Source organism: Carassius gibelio, chromosome B3 (genome assembly GCF_023724105.1).
Source record: "Carassius gibelio isolate Cgi1373 ecotype wild population from Czech Republic chromosome B3, carGib1.2-hapl.c, whole genome shotgun sequence".
In the NCBI taxonomy this organism is placed as follows: domain Eukaryota; kingdom Metazoa; phylum Chordata; class Actinopteri; order Cypriniformes; family Cyprinidae; genus Carassius; species Carassius gibelio.
This window is the reverse complement of record NC_068398.1, coordinates 22051707-22073475: the sequence shown is the minus strand read 5'-3', so window position 1 is coordinate 22073475 and position 21769 is coordinate 22051707. Positions and strand designations below refer to the sequence as shown.

Here is a 21769-nt window from a genome sequence, read left to right as displayed (position 1 = left end):
CTCCCCTGTGCAGAGTATCTTTTTCTCTGTATAGAATTGGACTCGGTTGCAGTGACTGCACCCCTTTCTTAGGATTGTGCTCAGTCAGTGCTGAAATGCTTGAGGGCTGTCCCTTTCAGTGGTCCCTCTCAAAAACTTTCAGAGGCTCCTGGGGCATATGGCATCCTCAGCCGTGGTTATGCCACTGGGACTGATGCATATGAGATCGCTTAAAGGTCCCATTCTTCGTGATCCCATGTTTTAAAATTTAGTTAGTGTGTAATGTTGTTGTTAGAGTATAAATAATATCTGTAAAATTCTAAAGCTCAAAGTTCAATGCCAAGCGAGATATTTTAATTAACAGAATTCGCCTACAAAAAACGACCCGTTTGGACTACCTCCCTCTAGTTCCTGCAGTAATGATGTCACTAAAACAGTTTTTTGACTAACCTCCACCCAACTGAATACACAAACAGGGGGCGTGGCCTTGTTGCACTCCGACAGAGAAGAGGAAGAGTTGCGTTTGTTTGTCGCCATGTCGTCGTGTTTGGCCTTCCCAGGGACGTTGTACTTTGAGATCAGTGGTTACAATTTATGTTTAACTTGGTTCCCGAAAACTATAATCCACATGTAAAACTATGTGCAGCACATTTTGCTTAGGACAGCTTGCTGAGGACAGCTTTCTCAATCAATCAGTTTAATGCCGGATTCGCAGCAAGATTAATCCTGAAAGATGGAGCAGTTCCCTCTTTGTCTGGAGAAGGCGTTGTTTATGGACCACAACTGGTAAATGTATTTTATCATTTAAGTTGGTGCGTTTAACAGTTTCTGTAACTTATTACACAAAGGGCAACGCTGTTAAGCTTTGTTAACTAGATGTTAGGGCTGTGCAAAAAAATCAAATGCGATTTTCATGCGCATCTCGTCAGTAAAAGCGATCCTGTGATTATATACATCTCCAGCACATGCTCCTGTCCACTTGCTTCTCAAAACTATTCCAATCGCCTTTCCAGGAGGGCCGTGTGCACTAAGCTGCTGTCGAATCACAACACAGGAACCGCTGGCACAATCGCAACTCGTTACGTATTTCTGAAGGAGGGACTTCATAGAACAAGGAAGTCATCAGCCCAGTTTTATGACAGTGAAAACAGCGATATACAGATAGGTGAATTGTGTGAAAAATACTGTGTTTTTTTACACATGAAACATGAACACATGTTATATTGCAGACTGTAAACACAATCAAAGATTCAAAAAGGCACGAAAAACTGGACCTTTAAGCACTGGCTTCATACACAAGTCCCATGATGGGTATGGCAACACTGTTTGTCACCGTACCTAAGGTGTGCCCTTAGAGGAGCTGTCCATACGCATTGTTGTTACAACAGATGTTTCCAATTCAGGCTGGGGTGCCATGTGCAACTGGCATGCAGCATCAGGGGTCTGGTCAGGCCCTCGGCTGCATTGGCATATCAATTGCCTGAAGTTGTTGGCATTTTGGCCTTGAGGAGGTTTTAACCTTTGATCCAAGTGAAGCACATGTTTGTCTGGATAGACAACACAGCATCAGTTGCATACGTCAACCACCAGGGTGGTGTTTGCTTCAATCTCATGTCACAACTCGCATCTCTTACTTTGGAGCCAGCACAAACTCAGGTCTCTGCATCCCACTCATATCCCAGATCCCAGGCACGGACTCCCCTTGTCATAGATACACTGGCTGACAGTTGGACCAGAAGCCTACTCAAGTATGCATTTCCCCCAGTGAGCCTCATTACACAGACACTGTGCAAATCAGGGAAGATGGAGAAAAGCTCCTGCTTGTGAAAAGCTACCTGGTTCTCAGAGCTTGTGGTCATGTCATCAATGAACTCTCCTTCCTTTAAGGAGGCCTGGGCAGGAACCTGTCTGCTTGTACATTTAAAGTGTATGTGGCTGCGATGGTGGCTAACCAGGACACCATGGGAGGCAAATCAGTGAGGAAGTATGATCTGGTTATTAGGTTCCTCAGAGGTGCCCAGAGGTAGAACCCTATCTTTAGGGATCCGCTTGACTTCTGTCAAGAGGGTGAGGGATCTCCAAGACCTCTCTGTGAACAAATCATGCCTTGAATTTTGGCCAGCAGAGTTTCAAGTTGTCCTGAGACCTCGGCCTGGATTTGTGCCCAAGGTTCCCACTTTCAGGGACCAGGTAATACCATTACAAGTTAACCCCAAAAACTCCAACTTGTCTCTGTTGTGCACAGTGTGTGCCCTATGCACATACGTAGATCACACTCAAAGTTTCATATGTTCTGAACAGCTCTTTATCTGCTCTGGAGGACAGCAGAAGGGAAATGCTGTCTCCAGACACTGGATTGTGGATGCGATCCTAATGGCCTATTAGGACAGAGGCCTACCATGCCCACTGGGAGTGAGGGCTCACTCTACCAGGGACATGGCTGCATCAGTAACCCTGGCAAACTGAGGTCTGAACGTCAGTTCTTTGACTCAGGAGACTGGCAGTGTGTAGAGCTTACTACCAGCGCTATCCCCCCCCCCCCCCCTCCCCGGGGTAAGTATACACTTATTCAGGCCAACTCAGGTTCCTTTTATGAACTCTGGAGTACCCTTCCATCACATAAGCTCTTTTTCTTAGCGAAGGTTGAGGAACTTGCTATTAGAACTCATTATGGGGTAAGTTCCCTTGAGTGAACTTTTGTATTGATTAGTGCTCAACATGTAGTGGCCCCTCTTGAGGTCCCATGTATGTATTCTCCACTGTATTGGCCCTCAGAATCAGTGTTCTGCTGGAGAGACATTCTGTCGATAAGTTCTGAGTCTTGGTAGATCTCAATTTACCTGGAGCCCACCCCAGTACCCTCCCTTCCCTTCCCTTCCCTTCCCTTCCCTTCCCTTCCCTTCCCTTCCCTTCCCTTCCCTTCCCTTCCCTTCCCTTCCCTTCCCTTCCCTTCCCTTCCCTTCCCTCTGTAAGTCCATAGGTGGGGATCTTCATATGTTACCTCCCCATCGGGTAGGATGTGTCCTTCATGCCACAACTACGAATTGCTTCTGAGTGGGTTGAGATGCTTCTCGACGTCTCAGAACAGAATGAGTGAGGAGATGCCATTTTTCCTATTTATACCCAGATGTTCGGGTTGTGGTCAGCTATGCAAATTCTGCCCACCCAGTTTCATTGGCCTTTTATCAAAGATGTCAGAGGTGTTAAGGCTCCCAAGAGTGACCCCTAGTGTTGTACACTCAACACAACGTCTCCTCAGTTACCATACGTAACAGAGATATTTCTCAGTATCAGAATAAATGGTATTATGTTCATCAATGCTGCATTTATTTGCTCAAAAACACAGTAAAACAATAAATTGTGAAACATTATGATGATTTAAAATTGTGTTTTAACACAATTTGTTTCTGTGGTAGCAAAGCTGAAATTTCTGTCACATAATAATTCAGAAATCATTCTAACATGCTGCTTTGGTGCTCAAGAAACTATTATCAATGTTTGAAACTGTTGTACTTCCTAATATGTTTGTCTAATATGTAAGTCTAAACATCTTTACTGACACTTTTGGTCAATTTAATATATCCTTGCTGACTGAAAGCAGTAATTTATTTCAAACAAAAATCTTGTATTTTGTAATTCATCACTCTAGTGTGCTGTTTTCAAGGACATGAGTGAGAGTTATTGATTGGGTGAAATTACTGCATCAGAAATTGATTTAAATAAATGGAAAGCAAGTGTTTCTACAATAGAATAGAAGGAAAGAATGTTGTGCATACGTTTTTTGGGAATCCCTTACGAAAATTAACCATGGTTTTACTACAAATAAAACCAAAAAACCATGGTTCTTGTAGTTAAACCATAGTAACCACAAATTAACCATGGTTTTGCTATATTAACCATAGTTTAACCATGGTATTTGTAGTAAATCTGTGGTTTTACAAATGGCAGTCAATACGCCAAAAAACCATGGGTTACTACAGTTTTACTATAATAAAACCATGGTTATTTTTCGTAAGGGATATGCTGTTACAGTAATAGTCCACCTTTGAAACTTTAACAGAATAAAGACAAAAAAAGTGTTGTGTAGCCAGAACTGTATTACTTTTAACTTGTAGAAATATCACTCACAGAATTAAATTAGTCGACTAATGATTTTTAACTTATAACAGTCAAGAAAAGCCGACTTACTAAGCTATAAGACACCTGCGTTTGTTTGTCTTTCCCAGTTGTGACACTTCTGGGGACAATCATAGAGAAATATTCTCAGAGTAAGACCTAATGACAAATTTATTTAAAAATAAATAAATCCAGATGGGATGTTTAACAAACGTAAAGTCATTTGCACTACTTGAATGGTAGAATTTAAAAACCACTGGAGCTCAACAAGTATGAAATATCACCCACAAGCGACTACACCGCCATTAGTGCACATTTTAATGAGAACCTGTGACTTCCAGGCGATGAAGACATGTTAAACCAAGTAAAATCGAAATGTTTCTAAGTACCCCCTTGGTACACACACACCTGGTTGGTAAACACTGGATTAGAAACCCTGTTACATCAAGTCCTCTCCTGTGTGTGTTTTCTGTATGGTGGGATGTTAGTGTGATATTTTCTAGACGACTCTTGGCTAATCCCTCTGTTGTGTTTTGGGTGAAGCCAGTGAGGCTATCACTAAATACACACCCAGCTTACATGCCTCTTTTTCTCCATCCCCCAACCCAGCCTCAGTGTTTCTATTCTCACAAGCTTAGATTGCCTCACTGCCTTTTTTAGTTGCTATCTCTGTCTTTTTCTCTCTTCCGTCTCCACACCCACAGAAGACTCATAATTTTTGCAGTCTCATTTCACAAGATGCACACAACAGCACACACACACACACACACACACACACACACACACACACCCCACACATTAACACTCTAGAAGGCTGACGGTACATAAAAGTGAGGGAGATGAAGAAAGAGCAGGAGAAAGAGGCTGCAGCAAAGCAGTGAACAATTAGAGAGAGGCTGCCCGTCGGCAGGTAGCTAATTACTCTCACAGACACACACTCTGATTGATGTGTGCTGAAACAGTTGAGATCTCTCTCTCTCTCTCTCTTTCTCCCATTACATCTGAGCCTCTGTTCAGGATTTGTCTCTCCCCACAATACCTCACATATGCTGTGTTTTTTTTTTATTTTTCTATTTCCATCCCTTTATCACATTGGCATGTTCCCCCACTGCTTGGCATAGTTTGGTTGATTTGTAATTCAGTTATTCTGTTGAAGTTATACTAGACTCACCTGGGGGGGGGGGGGGGGGGGGGCTGATATACAGTAATGACTATATTCATTACAAAAGCAAAGTAATGAGTGCCCTCTCCGTCTATCCATGTAGCTATCTAGATATCTAGCTGTCTATTATTCTATTTCTTTATTTTTTCTATCACTCTATAATTCATTATGTCTATTTATCTATCATTATACTGGGGGTGGGTGATATACCGGTAGATACAATTAACTGGTGACAAAATGTATTGTTTGCATGTGTTTTAAAGCATTGCGGTTTAAAAATAAATAATTGTAAGCCTTTGAAATGCAATCAGCAGTGATAGAGGACTCATTTTGCTGTATGCACATGATGTCTGAGAGACTGTTTCTGAGCGTGGTCAGATAGGAGCACACACTTCGTAAGATCGTATTTAACCAAGTATTTAACAAAGTTATTTTTTTTACTTTATAGTGTAATTACACTCACTTGTATGTGTCAAAATCCCTGTCTTTGCAAGTATCCTCATAAAAACAGTAAAGTGAAAGCAAACAGTTCAGAAAGTAAATATGTAACAGTACATAGAATAGCTCTTAAAGTGACAGCGGTCTAATATTCCTGCTGTCATTCATATAAATTTAACAGCAAAAGAGAGAAAGTCTCTCACTGCTCTTGACTAAATCAACTTTGTAACTCTCTAGGTCGTCCTCAGACGAGCCTTCCATCGTTGCCTCCAGTCATCCCGATTCTCCATGCATCTGGCCAGTTCATTGGTGCTCTGGGCTCCTGCATCCCTCTTGAGTATGTCCACGTACGTTAGCGTGGGACGTCCTCTTGACCGATGGCCATGTGTTGGTTCCCATAGCACCAGCTTGCTGGCTGGCAGCTCTCGATGCCTTCGGCAATGTCCTGCAAGTCTCATTCCCCTCACAGCAATCTTATTGCTCACTCTTGCTACTCCCTCATACAGGATTGTATTGGTTACATGCTCACTCTTGCTGATGTTAAGCACTGCACGCAGCATCCTGGTGTAGCACCCGTCCAGGGACTTCTCTAAGGTTGGATTCAGGGTCCAGCATTCACTGCCATAGAGGAGAACGGACTCTACCGTCGCGTAGAAGAAGCTGAGCTTGATTTGGCGGGAAAGGTTGGAGTTCCATACACTGTTCATGCCATTCAGGGCCCTCCATGCAAGTGCCTTCCTCACTTTTAGATCTTGCTCAGTTGAGTTGACCCATGCGGCCAGGTATTTGAAGTCCTCAACTTCTTTCAGCACAGTGTCTCCTGCTGTTATCAGAGGTTGATGTTCTGGTGGAACGTTGTAGGTCATGACCTCAGTTTTCTTTGCATTTATCCTAAGGCCAACCTTGGTGCACTCCAGCTCTACCCTGTGCAGTAGTTCCTGTGCTTGTTCCATGTTGTCAGAGAGCAGACTGATGTCATCTGCATAGTCAAGGCCTGAAAAGACTACTGCCGGGTGTCGACTTGACTTCCTTGGTGTCAGCGTGAACTAAAGAAGAAATATATATTTAATTTTCACAGTAAATAACATGCAGTGTTTTAAACATTTGTTTTCTTTATGTACAGTGTGTAGCACTATATTTATCTACTGTAGTTTTTTGCTCCGTTACTTGTAACTTGTTTCTTATTTAATTGTGTTTAATCAAGTAATCGAGTGTTTACTTGTCTTCAGTGAGATTGAGTTTTTTTATTATATTTAGGCAAGTATTTGTTTTTTTGCGATATTGATGCTTTGCGATATTGATGCGAGCTCTGGGGAATGATGGAGCCAACGCTGGAGCGAGCTCTGGGCAACAGGAGCCCAGGAGCATTGAAAGCCCCCTCAGGGCTGGAAGAGGAAACCAAGGATGAAGAAGAGCTGGATGGGACCAGTGAAGATGTCGGAGAGAGGAGAGGGGACAGTTCATCCTCCAGTTCAGATTCCCAGTCCAGCGATCCTCAGCTCTGTCACTCTATGTGGCGATGGCTTGTCGGTCATGGTGGGCTCTGGCTCTCCATCAGCAGTGGGCTCATGCACTCCAGGCATCCCAGAGATGGTAGACCTGAGGTGAACTGTTTCTCACCAGAGTCCGCTCCACGAATGCGCGAATTCCTCCCGAGCACCATCTTCGGATGAAAACGCTCTGCACTTGGAGTTCAGGCTGGTATTATAGAATGGGCAGAGCGCGTCATCCGTGTAGCCGTGTAGGAACAGTCTCATTTGGTCCTCAAGAGAACATCTTTCCAGCTTCAGCAGGAGGAGGAGGAATTCAGGGCGAAGGAGGGGATCCATGAACAACTCTCCGGAAACAAAAAGGACTGAGGAAAACCGGAAAATAAACGGAGGGGAGACACGCAATTTAAACTTTGTAGGTCTTCTGTCATGTTACGCTGCCCGGAAGGAACACAGAGCCGAGGATAAGTGAAAGAAGTCTCTTTATTAATCCAACACAAGATATATCCAACATGAAACACTTAGGAAGACACACGTATGTTACTGGTAGACCCAACAAACACAGACTGAAAAGACTAGGACTTTTATACATAGGCTAACAGGAGAAACACAGGTGCATTGAATAACTAAAATTAACATAGACACGGAATACATGTAGAGGGAAAACTAGACACACCTGGCGGGAGACAGGGGAAAAGACACACATAAAGAGTCCAGGGGTGTGACAGCTATCCTATACTGTATCACACTATCTCACTACGGTCCTGTTTGTGTTCTATCATTCTGTCTTTATGTGTCTTCTCTAATTTTCAGTTAGCATTTATTGGTCTTATACCCTGCTATGGTTTCATGTAATGCAAACTATACAAAAGATGAGCAAATTTGTCTTCGGTATGTGTCTTTCTGTCCAGGAGGGACTGCTTCTGTAAGAATATTTGATGCAGAAAGACCACCTGCAGGTTTAATCCTTCCAGGTGGAAAGGAAATTGATGAGCTCATCTCTCTGTGGTTTATGTATGTGTGTAAACTTGCATGTGTGTCTGTGGTGGTTAGTTTGTCTAAATGTGGCTAGTTCAGTTCTGCATGTCCTGTCGTGTCCCACTGTTAAAAAGTCATTCTGTAGGCATCATGATGCCTTTGAGGGTCGGACCCTTTTGCCATTAAGGTGTGTTTGTGTAAATTTGGTTAATGTCAGTGTGTTTGTAGAGGGGAGAGATCCTGCTCTCTTAGGTATTCTCACTCTATATGACATTTCAATCTCCAGTTTGACATTTCAACTGATTCTACAAAAAAAAAAGGAAAAAAGATCTGCTGATATTTTTGGATCATCCAACCTGGTCAGTCTGACTTCTGCAAGAACGTTTGCCTTGAGTGCAAGTGTGTGCTTGTGCCTCTGAGCATGTGTGTGTGTATTCACACAAAGCCTGACTTTATGCATCCAAATGGAGCATTTATTTTGTTAGTAATCAGTACACCATGAAGAACACTACTTAAAGTGCAACAATGTTGTCCGATTATACACACTTCACAATGGCTTCACTCAGAAACAAAATAACTCAACGTGTAGTGTTCTTCACTTAGTTGTCCAATCCCCTCTCTGATCCTCCATTCTAATCAGCTCTCTTTGCATGAATGAATAATGTATGTATGCTAATGAGAGGGCCAGCTGCTGTATGTGATTAGCAGGTGTTTATTGAGTGACGGACGGAGCACTGCAGGCTCTGCCTCCCTCAGCAGGCCCGGGCGTGAATAAGTAAAGATGTTGTGGAAATTCAAAATGAAAGAGAAGAAATTTCTGCTAGACTGAAATTGAATGAAATGTTCAGAATGAGTTGATGCAGTCAGGGATATCGCTGTTACAGCAGTATCGCTCCAAATAATGCCATTGAAACCATTTTTAAAGGCGCTGTTGTGTTTAGCATGGCATGTACTGTAGTAGATATTCCCCATGTATCCTGAGGTACTCGACCTGAACTTGTTTGTGGAGCAGCGCTTGCGGTTCATTCTTAACATTGCCATGTATTATTTGAGTCCACTGCAAGAGGCTGCTCGCACAGGATGCTAGATGAAGTTCAATAGAGTGGAACAGAACACAGGCATCTCAAGACTCATTTCTCAAAGATGAACTACTTATATATTTACATTTATGCATTTGGTAGATGCTTTTATTCAAAGCGACAAAGTGCATTCAAAGGTTTTTTTTTTTTTTTTTTTATCAACGTGTGTTCTCTGGGAAGCAAACCTGTGATTTTAATGACTTTTATTCCATGTAATGTTCATCTTTGCCACAATTTCTCACATAATGAGGGTCAGTGATGCCTAAATGGCACAAATATGTCATAAAAGTTGTTCATATGACTTGTATGTTATATTTTGGGTGTTCTAATTGTATGTGATCCCTTTGTATGAGATAAATAAAAAAAAAAAAAAAAAAAAAAAATATATATATATATATATATATATATATATATAATAATTATAATACTTTAGTTTGATTGCGTGTGTGACTTAACATAAACAAAACATATATAGGTATCAATTTATAACTGAACTAGCTGAACTGAACATGATTATCTAGTTAGTAGCATTTATTATTTTAAATTTTAGTTTGATCGTTGTTGTTGTTGTTAAAACTAAAACTGTCATTTTGTTCATTTAAAATAAATCTGAAATAAAATAGAAATATTTGATGAAAACAAACTTCAATGTAAATTAAAAATGTAAATTAAAAATTAAACTGAATAAATGACTAAAACCTAACTAATAGAAAAAACAACAACAACATCTCAATAAAAATGACATCACATAACAAAATTACTAAAACCTAAACTGAAATAAAAAAATAAAAATGGAAAATCTAAAAAATGTAATGAATTCAAGATCTTAATAAATAGTATATAAATAGCGCAAACATCTAAAGATCTCCTGAAATTTTTTGACAGTAATGAAGAGAAAAGGTTGTGAGAAAGGGAGATAGAAGAGGGAAAAAAGAGAATGAAAGAGGTTGAGTAAAAGGAAAGAGGGAGAACGAGTCAGTGATGAGTGCACATCAAACTTAGGAGTTTTCCTGAAGCATTGCTGGTCTGAAGCTTTTCAATAATTCATGATGGACATGCAGGAAGACAGAGAAATCTAGTGAGACAGAAAAAGTGGGATGAGCTGTGTGTATCTTAACATAGACATAGGCTGTGTCCAAAAATGCATTTGAGGCGGTACATGGAGGCAGGAATGCATCAAGGCCCCTCTGAATCCAATGTTTGCTTAACATCCACATCTACTGAGATGAAGGCAGCATAGATCTATTATTTGCTGCCTATGATATCCCACAATCCTGTGTATGTGGTCTAATGATTTGTAGAAAGAAAAAAACAGCATCTGATGTATTGGTTAAAAGCAGTAAATGAGTTCACAAATGTGTACCTTTTCAATTATAATCCTGTATTAAGGAGAAATGACCATTGCAGTCTTTAAATATTCACTTTATCTCTTTGGTTTATCTCTTTCTATATTTGTTTTTCAGTAGCTCATTAGATATGACATTATTGTGTCTTCATGTTAGTTCTGTCTGTTTGGTCATTACTGGGCAGTAAGACACCTGCCTTCGGTTTTGAACAGTTCACACTTGTTGAGACTGTTATTGTGAGGGTTTCTTCTTGTTAGCATGTTTCTGAAAGAAATGGGTGATGGGTAGTATAGTACTGATGACTATAATATTGATGACCCAAAATCTTAAGTTCATGGGCCAATCTGAAGGGTAGCCCAGTGCAAGGCACTTAAACTCTTGCTGATGCTATGGTAAACTGTACTATAAGACGTTACACATAAAAAGTGTAAGCTAAGAATAACTTGGAGTATAGTAAACTCTTTGCATGCAGTGGATAAAAACAGATTGACATTTCAGGTCAAGGCTATGAATGTGTCACACAACTTTACCACATCACTGAATGTGAAAAAAAGAGTTTGGACAGAAATCATAAACCGTTCCAGCAATAGACAGTGGTACAATATTCCTAATTGCACCCTCAATCATCCTTTTTTTTATTATTGTGGAAGTTTCGTGACATCAGACAATAGATGATAAATTCCTCTGGTTCCACAAGAAAATGTATAAAATGCATCCCATCTGCTGAAGTATTATGAAAGTCATAAAAACAAGGTATGCATGCTGCAGCTGCCAGTTGATCCTGAATCGTTGTGATTTTCTTGCATCATGGAGCATTTTTAGTTTTTCTGTGGACATAAAACATTGCTTGTCACTGAAATCTTGTCTCATTGTGCATTGCTATGATATGGTATATATGTTATATTTGTTAAGAGAAAATTTCTGCCTGTTTTTATGAGGATTTGCATGGGTGTTATAAAACATTATGCTCTGGAATTTATGATTGTTAGGAATTCTGTCCTGAGCAACATGCGTGAGCCACACAAGCAGCCGCAGTGGTGCGTGTGGTAGCACCCCACTACTTTTCAAAGGGCTGACACCACTGTCAGTCACACAGTAATTGACATAATGGGATTGTCAAGCTCTACAACACCACTGCAGTCGATTGTTCTTCATCTGTGTTAGTACTATGCAGGAACACAGTCTGTGTTCTCATCCTCTTCCGTTTCCTCTCTCTTGTTTCTGGCCCATTTCCAGCTCCGAAATCACTCTATTCCCTTAAGCCAAGTTTATTTAGATAAATCCATGCCGCCGGGGGTGACAAATATCCCATAAGCCCTTTGTACAACTTTTATTAACATGCAATCTCAGTGGTACAGTAATAATGATTGGTTACTTTTCTAATCAAGGCACAGCATGTCCACACCTGCCTGTCGAAATTCATTGCTTGCAACCAGATGTAAGTCTCTGCTGAATATTTTAATTAGCTCTATGTTTCTACTCGCGGGTGGGCTGGATCCAAAAAGTCAGAATTTCACTACATTGTTAATTTTTAAGGTTGTTTTTGGATTTAGTGCTTTAAATACAGTCAATATTTTATAATGTCATATTCGTAGATTTTAGGCCACTTAACTTGGACTAGAATGCCATCTAATTATGACACACACACACAAAATTATTTGTTAGAAAAGTATAAAAAAATAGACTTTAAAAAGACTTATATACAAATATAGACTATACAAATATTAAAAAAACATTTTAAAACCAACTATGTACAAACATGAGCCCCTACAATTATTAAGCAATTGTAAGTTTAAAGTTTTTTTCAGAATGGAAACGAGCGACAACACAATAGAAACAATCTGTAACACAATGAAAATGAGTCGTAACACAATGGAAACAATCCGTAACACAATGGAAATGAGTCGTAACCCAATTGAAACAAGCTGCGACACAACAGAAACGAGCAGCAACACAATGGAAATGAGTCGATTTAAGTTGTAAAATTATGTTTATTTTCTGTATATATCTAATTAATCTTATGGATATAATTTGGGTGAGTTAACCCAGTGGTTCCCAACACTGGTTCTGGAGGCAGCCCAACACTGCACATTTTGCATGTCTCCTTTCCCTGACACACCAGTTTCAGGTCTTGAGGTGCGTTCCATTCGCGCGCAGCACGTCATCACCAGTCATCACCAGTCAGAACGGCCGTCTTCGCTGACTTCATTTATATTCATTACAGATTGTAAAAAGGTATGATAATAAAAGTGACTAGAAGCAGACGAGGCTCTGCCATTTTTCTTTATTTTACTTTATTTACCTCAGTGTTTACTATACGGCTGTGCGCGGGAAGAAGGCGCATGAGACCGCTATGCAATTATATGACCATTTATTAAAAACACATATAGGCTATACTGTTAACCAAATAAAAGTTTATTTTCATATCTGCATGACAGCACGGCTTCAGTTCTGTTAATAGTGAAGTAATAGCAGCAATTGTCAATTAAAGTGTATAATAAACATACGTTTTTCATTATATAGCACTCAATGATTTTTTTATTGTATAGTGTACATATTTAAAATGTGATTGTAAATAAAAATTTAAATATGTATGTAGTCTTATATATTTATATCATAATCTGCGCAACCCCATCGGTGACTTTCTTTGATGACGTTTGCAGGGCGTTCCAAATGAGCAGTTATTGTCAGTGAAGTCCACTTCAACTGATATACCGTGCTCAGGGAGTAGGGAGCAGTGAACACTGCGTAGGGACCCTGTCGAATGGAATGCACCTAGTGCCCTTTGAACTAAACATGTTCGCTCCTTTCGGATTGGAATCTCACTTAAGATGGTGGAATACCCTGTGAAGTCCACTTCGGCAGTACACTTACGGTCGAACGGAACGCACCTTTGGAGTCTCTACTAATGAGCTGATGACCTAAATCAGGTCTGTTTGATTAAGGAGACATGCAAAACGTTCAGTGTCGGGGTGCCTCCAGGACCAGGGTTGGGAACCACTGAATTAACTCACTAATAATGGGGTCTAGTTTTCCAGTATTCATTCACTGTTCAGGTTCAACTTACGAAGTTTAACAAAGTCAAGCCACAAATTCCTGACATAATTGGTTTATTTGAAACAATCATATTCTTTCTAGATTAAAAAAGAATATATATATAATTGTTTTTTATTATTATTAATTTTTTTTTTTTTTTTTTTTTTGCTGAAACATTTCATTGTAAATTTTGTGTCTTTTTTTTTCAGCAGTACTCCCATTATTGTTGATGAAATAAAAACTTAAATCTAAAAAATGTTAACAATAATTTTGTAATTAATGACATTAGTATTTCACCTGTCCAATCAAACAAAAACATCACAGTTTGAACGGTTCAGTTACACAACCGTCTGTTTAAAACAGTATTGCAAAATCAGCATGAAAACGGCATTTACAGACTCCATATGGGCCTGCCGATCATTGTAGTTAAAGTAAACTCTACTAAACGGGATAATTGCGTGTATGTGGGCAGGGTTTTGGCAGCGGAGTGGCTCTGGAGAGCTATGGAGTATTTCTCGCTGTGTGGTTATGTAGACATGTTGAATGTGTGACTACCCGGGCTGCTGCTGCTGCTATGAGATGCTGTCAGTATATTCTCAGTGGCCAATGTGACTCATTCGTCCCGTTCTGTGACTCAGCTCTCACCGCAGATGCCTCCCGTTGAAAAACATCTCATAGAGACAGAGGTTAAAGGGATGCTGACGAGATTGGTGACATCACAGGAGTGTCTGTTTAAAGATGGCCCTCGCTCGGGTGGGAAGGATAAAGAGGCTGTGTGTGTCTGCTTTTGGTAGTACAACAGCATCTAGATTTGTTCTCTGTGATAAACCGTGTAGATTAAAGTGGAGATCAACAGCAGATAATGTGTGCTTCTGTCTGGGAAAAGAAACCCTCTGGCCTCTATTTTCAAACAGACAGTCCCACAGGGCCGTTTGATGCAGAGAGCAATCGGTAACTATCCCAAACAGAGCTGCTCTCACACAGACGAGAGAGATGAACCCCCACCGCTTCAGTTCCTGACACAGTACACATGGTCAGATCAAGATGAACAGCATTGTGTTTTGGGTTGGGTTGCATTAGAAAGGCCTGTTCTCCTTCGGTGTGTTTGTCAGAGAGATGAATAAAGGTCTCTGTAGTGTGTATGGCTAGTCTAGTTTTAAACTACTGCTTCCCTACAGTGGATGTTACCTGGTGCTGAGGATGAAAGCCAGACCAAAACAATAAATAAATATTTAAATATAAATATAAATATATAAATATAAATATATATATAATATATATATATATTATATTATATATATTTCTTTCTTTTTTATGTTTTTGAAATAAGTCTCTTGTGCTCACTAAAGTTGCATTTATTTGATTGAAAAATAGGGGAAAAACTGTAAAATTTGTGCAGTGTTATTATAATTATACTTTAATAATGTTTACTGTTTTAACTGTTTCAATTAAAATGTAATTTATTCATGTGGTCACAGCTGAATTTTCATCAGTCATTATTCCAATTAGTTGATTTGTTACTTAAGAAACATTTCTTATTAATGTTAAAAACAGTTGTCTACTTACAATTTTTTTTGTGTGTGAGTAAACTACATTTTAGCAAGATTCTTTAATAAGAAAGTTAAAAACTAGTATTTATTTGAAATACAAATTACATTATAAATGTTACAAATGTTACTGTCACTTTTAATTTATTTAATGCTTCCTTGCTGTATGAAAGTATTTGTTTCATTTAAAAAGCTTTTTGGATTAAAATTTTATTTTATTAAACGTAAATAATAATAATAATTATATATATACAAATTGAGATAATACAAATTTGTCAATGAACTTTGTTTTTTTAGTGTATAATCTCAATAGAGATTACTTTCCAAAACAGGAAAGTAACAAACAATGATTTAAACTCCCAAAATTTTGCTGTAAAGCAGCTGTAAGAAGACAATAGTGTCATTATTCAGCTCAAGTCAGTTCAATGATGGTTCAGTTCAGTTCAATAACTTTATCAATGTTGCAGAATTCAAGAATTAAGAACAAATTCAATTCATAAACCAGACTGTCGGTGGACCAGTCCTTCTCTGGTCTAAAAGCACAAACACAATGCAGTATTGATCAGGAAGCATCACGTTGGCATTAGGTGAGAAGGAAACTGCCTTTCACTGGGTTAAGCTTTTAAAAAAGGGTTTTTTTTCTTGTTTTTTTTTAAAGGGGGAATTTAAAGAGACGTTAGAAATGGTCATGATTATAATGTTTTTGGTATGAAAGATGCCTAACATATAAAAATGTAATACTACAGTATTATAGACGATGACCCCGTACGTAATAAAGTGAGTGGAAGAAAACAGTGTTGTCGTTGAGATCAGCTCATTTAAAGCAAGAAGTCAAGACCAAATTCAGAAGAGGGTGGTATTGGTCTTGTGGACTGGAGAACATCTGGACTCAGTCTTGACTCGACCTTGACCCTCTTCTGGTCTCTGTCTAGACTCTGCTTTAATGAGCTGGTCTAAACTACAGAAACAACACCCAGAGTTTGTTTATACCCAGTGACTGTGACACTAATTTTCTCTGTTTGTTTCTTCTTCTCAGGATGGTTGAATACTCCCTTGATCTCCAGAACATCAACTTCTCCGCCATCAGAACAGTGCGTGTACTCAGACCTCTCAAAGCCATCAACAGAGTACCCAGTGAGTACACACAAACACACTTTCCCCCAAAAGTCTCTGTTGTGCAAACCTCAGGTGTTACACATGATCTGATTAATTGTGTGTCTGATTTTACTGGTTATGTTATTGCCAAGCCTCAAAAGCACCCTCATGTGTCAGCTTCAACCCCTGCCCTATCAAACCCACAGTAATGTGCATGTGTAGCTTTGTATTTGGTGTGCAGGTCTTCCAGAACAGCAAAGCTGGAATGAATCAAAGAGGATTTCAGAGCCATTACTTTTCTGCCACAACCATTAGCAGAGCCAGATTAATCTCTCCTGTAATTGGGTAGAAAAACAGTTGTCCTTGAACAAACGCCATAATTCATATTCCTCTGTCTCACATTCACACCCCTCCCAAACATCGTGGCCTTTATTTGAGCTTCTATAAGAAGCCCAGGATTTATCAATATTTCAGTGCCCATGGCAATGGTGTAGCGCATGAAATATGAATGCTAACTGAATTAGCTCGCACTTGATTTTGCTTCTCGAAGTCTTAATGAAGAGATAGTGAGTTTTTGAGGGGAGGGTTTTAGGAAGTGTTTGCAGAATGTAGGTCTTTGTGTGTTAACTCGTGTGCATGTGGGGGGAAAAACTGATTTTGAAGACGCACACAAACCCAATGCATATGATGCACTATTACACACTCTCACTCCTGCATGCAGGCATACAGAATTATATTAGCATCAATTTAACTGTGCATGTAGCATGCCAAATTGTAGCAAGGCTTTATGCAAGATTTTATTAAAGGGATAGTTCACTAAAAATAAACATGCAGTCATCATTTACTCATTCTGATGTCATTCCAGACCTGTAGTTTTTTCTCCTTCTGTGGAATAGGCAAAGGTAAATGTTTAGGTAAATGTTTGTAAAATCACCATCTGCTTTTGTTGGAAAAGAGCAGTGTGGACATTTTGCATGGATCCCAAGGTTATCAAAAACCTGGAAATGTCAGAGAATTGTATAAATTCAGTGCCAAGAAAAAATTTCTGAATTTCCTATTTCTTAAACTATTAGAAAATAATTATAATTTTATTTTATGATTGCAAAATTTTCACATTTGAGGAACTTTGTAACATTGAGGAAAAGGAAAACAATACGGACAGAGAACGAAAGAGAGGTTTCTGTCTTTATGAACACATGGAAAATGATGTTGTGATGTTGTGCGATATGTAAAAATAACATCCCTCTTGGAAACTAAGCTTGCATGTGACCTTTGCATCACACGTTTTTAAATCATCCTCTTCTCTCCTCTTTATTTCATTTTATAAAAAATGTTGTTTGTTTGTTTTTTTAAACTGTGATTCCTTTCATTTCTCTGTAAGTGGCCCAAGACACAATTCTGCTTTCATTCCAGAGGTCCAGATATTCACCGCACCAGTGGCTTCACCGGTCCACATGAAGTTTATAACATTTGTGTTTTACCACACTACTCGATGTGTTAATATGTTCCATCAGTGTTGTGTTAGTTCCCTGTTGTGTTTCTCTAAACCACAAACACTGTAGTAATCACATGCTGCTGTTCTCCAATCAGAACGGACACACACCCTTCATTCAATCCCAGCAGTGCTTCACTAGCAGACACATGAACACACTCTCACTCACAAACGATCCCACTGGTGTGGAAGAAAAAGCACAAATTAAGTTTTATGAAGACATGCTTTCAAGAGTTGCTAGACGGTCACAGTGACACAAATTGTTATCTAGAAAATAAATGAAGAATAAATGACTGGATGACCTAAAATTATCAATCAATAAGATTGGCAATGTCTAACTTGCGTAACTTGAACATTTTTGACCGATCAGTGAGAATCACATTGATTTTATGCACTGAGATTTGCTTAATAATAGTAGTAAGTTGAGTCAGAGGTAGAAAAAAGTTATTACATTTCACGAAAGGATATTAAAACGTCTAGTTTTTTGTTGATGTTGTTGTTGTTGTTTTTATAATGAATATCTCCGTGCACATTATTCTTTCGCATGATAATCTTTTTTCTGTGTTCCTGTGTTTGTGTAGGTATGCGTATCCTGGTGAACCTGCTGCTGGACACTCTGCCCATGCTGGGAAATGTGCTTCTGCTCTGTTTTTTTGTCTTCTTCATTTTTGGTATCATTGGCGTGCAGCTGTGGGCTGGACTATTAAGAAATCGCTGTTACCCAGAGGAGAACTTCACCCTGTGAGTAAAGAGGAGGGCTGGTGAACTAAAGGGAGTGAGAGAGATAAAAGACTGAATGTACTGAATGTTTTCAGCTCACATTTAATTGAAGACAAAAGCAACGAATCTAAAATGTGAGTTTATTTGGATCTCAGTTTAGGTTTACAAGGATAAAGAGATTGAATTTAGGAGGCCGGTCTTCTGAAAGATGCATCTCGGAGTGCCTGATCAGTCCGTCATTGGATTGGACTTGTATTTCAAATGTCCTTTCTCCCGAAGAAGGGATACTTGATGTAACCTATGGATATTATAGCCGATAAACTTTTAAAATGTAAACACTGGCATCAGCTGATGTAAAAAATTTATGATGTAAAGAAATTTATGCCGATATGCCTTGCCAATAAGACAAATAACTCACATGTGCTCAAAATGTGCTAGCTTGTACTTAAATGAAGCCATAAAATGAAAGTTAAATTCACAAAATAGCATTTCAGATACTTGTGTTGTGAATACATAAAGCAGTAATTGATATAATAAAATCACAAGTCTGCTTTGATTTAAAGGTCATTTTTCATTGCATTTTTCTGGGGAATACAGCAGAGATGTAATAACATTTGGTTTGCGAACATTTTAAACAAATAAGGTGCTTTTTACAGCAGAGTCCAGAGCATTGATCATAACATTATAACAGGCACCTTCCTATTAGAGACCCATCGCAGCAGAGTGTCTTAACCGTGCTGGATTCGAAAGCCTGATTCGTTTGACTAGTGTTATTGTAAGATTTAGCAGTCCCTTGCTCGGTTGGAAGAGGTGGGCAAGAGTGCGGTTCAGTTATATATAGATCAGTGAGTGTGAGCGCTAACTGCACCGGAGCACAGATCTTCTGGTACGTGCTGCATGATTGCGTGAATATTTCTGAGCAGCAAAAGCAATTGATCTTTAAAGCAATATATTGTGAGAGGGCCGTGTGTTACCGCATCCCATACGACCCAAAATAATAAACCACAAAGTTAACAAAATGATTCACTCCACTGTGTTGTATGAGAGAGCTTCACGTGCTATCAAAAACGTCCTATTTCCAACTTATAAAGTCATGATTATGCGTTCTTTTCTGTAAAAAATAACAGTGGACAGTGGTTTGTTTTGATGATGTTTAGCTTAAATATTGGGAGCATCCCCTCCTGTGACCTATAATTTGTCTGTATGTGTATTATATATATATATATACTAATTAATATAAAAAATTATATAATTTTTGCACAGGAGAGACTTGGCATTGTTTCAAAACAAAACCAAAAAAGGAAATATACATTGGTATCGCATCTACAAAACTGATTTGAAAAATAGCAGCATATCGGATATTGGCAAAAATTGTATCCTTGTTGTATATTCTCAAAATGTTTGTTTTTAAGATGTAAACTGGTCTTACTTTCACTCATCTTCTCACTCGTATCCTTCTGTTTAATCTCTCCTCTCATCTCCTTGTTTTTACTGTCTACCTGCCACTAAAATGCAAATGTGGTTCCACCCAGTCTATGGCTCCAGTTGATTAAAACTCAGATTGGCGTCCATATTCATGAGTGGGTGTCTGCCTGAGGTTACCGTGCCAACCCTGGTCTGCCTGCCTCTCATTGCTGTGTGATTGGATTTGAAAGGACTCACGGTGCATGGCAGCGTGCGAGACTCACTGTGCGTTTGTTTGTACACGTGTGTGTGGGATAAAGAAGTGCGTGTCTAAGTTTAAACGTCAGCTGAGGCCTGATTGTCGTTTATTGTCTTGCAGCGAGTATATTTAGAAGCTGGCACTATAGTCAAAACATGATGTAGTGTCTTGAAAGGAGAGCCTATCATAGTCTCCTGAGAGAGCGCCTGGTTTTCTTCTGCTTCGTACATTCTCTTACAGTCTTCTTAAAATGTAATCCTTCCTTTTCTTTTGGTGGGGATGAATTACTTAAAATGTTTTTATAGGGTTTGAAAGAACAAATGCTACACAGTTATAGTTTAGTTTAGCGTATAAGGCGTGTCTCTTTATTTGAGAAATTTCTTTAGCATTTGCAGACATAAATAACTGTGAATGTTAGATCACAAGTTAGTCGGAACACGTATTTTCACTGGTTTCAGAGGTTGCGTAACCAAGACAATGTAACCATTGCAACAGTTGGCTGCTCAAACACTCTTCGAACATTGAAACTTTAATACTGTCAAAATGTATTGGTTCAAAGTTTTACATACAAGCGTACCAAAGAAACATACTTAAAGCTGCTATTAGCAATTTTGTTAACTTAAGCCATACACCATTTTAACAAAAAGTAATCATGTCACTGTTCTGATTACTTTATTTCTAAAGTAATTAGTAACTAGGTACATTACTAGTTACATTACTTTTTCCTCCATGAAACTGATGAAATCCCAACATACACGCTCCCGATAAATATTTGTTATTAAAGCATCAACATTCACAGAGCACTGTTATTTTTAACTAAAGCAAGCGGCTGCTGAATATATGGTTTGGCATGGCAGAATACCAGCATAGAGTGCTGCATTTATAATCTCTGAAAGACATCTCAGTTCACCACAATCTCGCAAATCTCTGTTATAACGCAATAGATATATACATAATGAATCTTTCATAATGTCTACAATTCGTGTGTTATAAAGCGAGGATTCGTGAACACGCAATTAATTTCAGCACTGCAAACACGTGTTATAGCCTAATTTGAAACTTCATACGCTTGCACCGTTTACATCGTTTTTATTTGATATAAGTTCATGTTGCTTTTGTGCAATAGATTTACATTTACATTTACAATTTATTTTTCAGATATTTTATGTTTAAATATTTCTATTTTGCGAGAAACCTGTAATCAACTGAATACACAAGACTCGACAGTGCATGAGCTACATCCTTTTTACTATCTCTAGATTATAAAACGCTGCATTCTGTCACCGATGTAACGCGGCAGTAACGTATAGAGACCTTGGATTGTAACTATACTCTAATTACTATTTAGAAAACGGTAACACTTTACAATAAGGTTCCATTAGTTAATGTTAGTTAACTACTTTGGTTAACATGAACTAAGCAAGAACAATCCTTCTACAGCATTTATTAATCTTAGTTCATGTTAAGTTCAACATTTACTAATGCATTATTTAAATCAAAAGTTGTGCTTGTTAACATTAGTTAATGCACTGTGAATTACCATGAACTAACAATGAATAACTGTATTTTCATTAACTAACATTAACGAATATGAATAAATACAGTAATACCGGTAAATGTATTATTCA

At 38.7% G+C, this 21769-nt stretch overlaps 1 protein-coding gene across 1 annotated transcript in view; it reads left to right on the top strand.

Moving 5' to 3' along the window:
* cacna1ia (calcium voltage-gated channel subunit alpha1 Ia) overlaps positions 1–21769 on the top strand; it is a 185050-nt gene that overhangs the window by 84234 nt on the left and 79047 nt on the right. Inside the window, exons 7-8 of the mRNA XM_052550671.1 lie at positions 16208–16305; positions 18340–18499. Coding sequence (XP_052406631.1) covers positions 16208–16305; positions 18340–18499 — 258 coding nt within the window. The remainder of the gene's footprint in view (positions 1–16207; positions 16306–18339; positions 18500–21769) is intronic.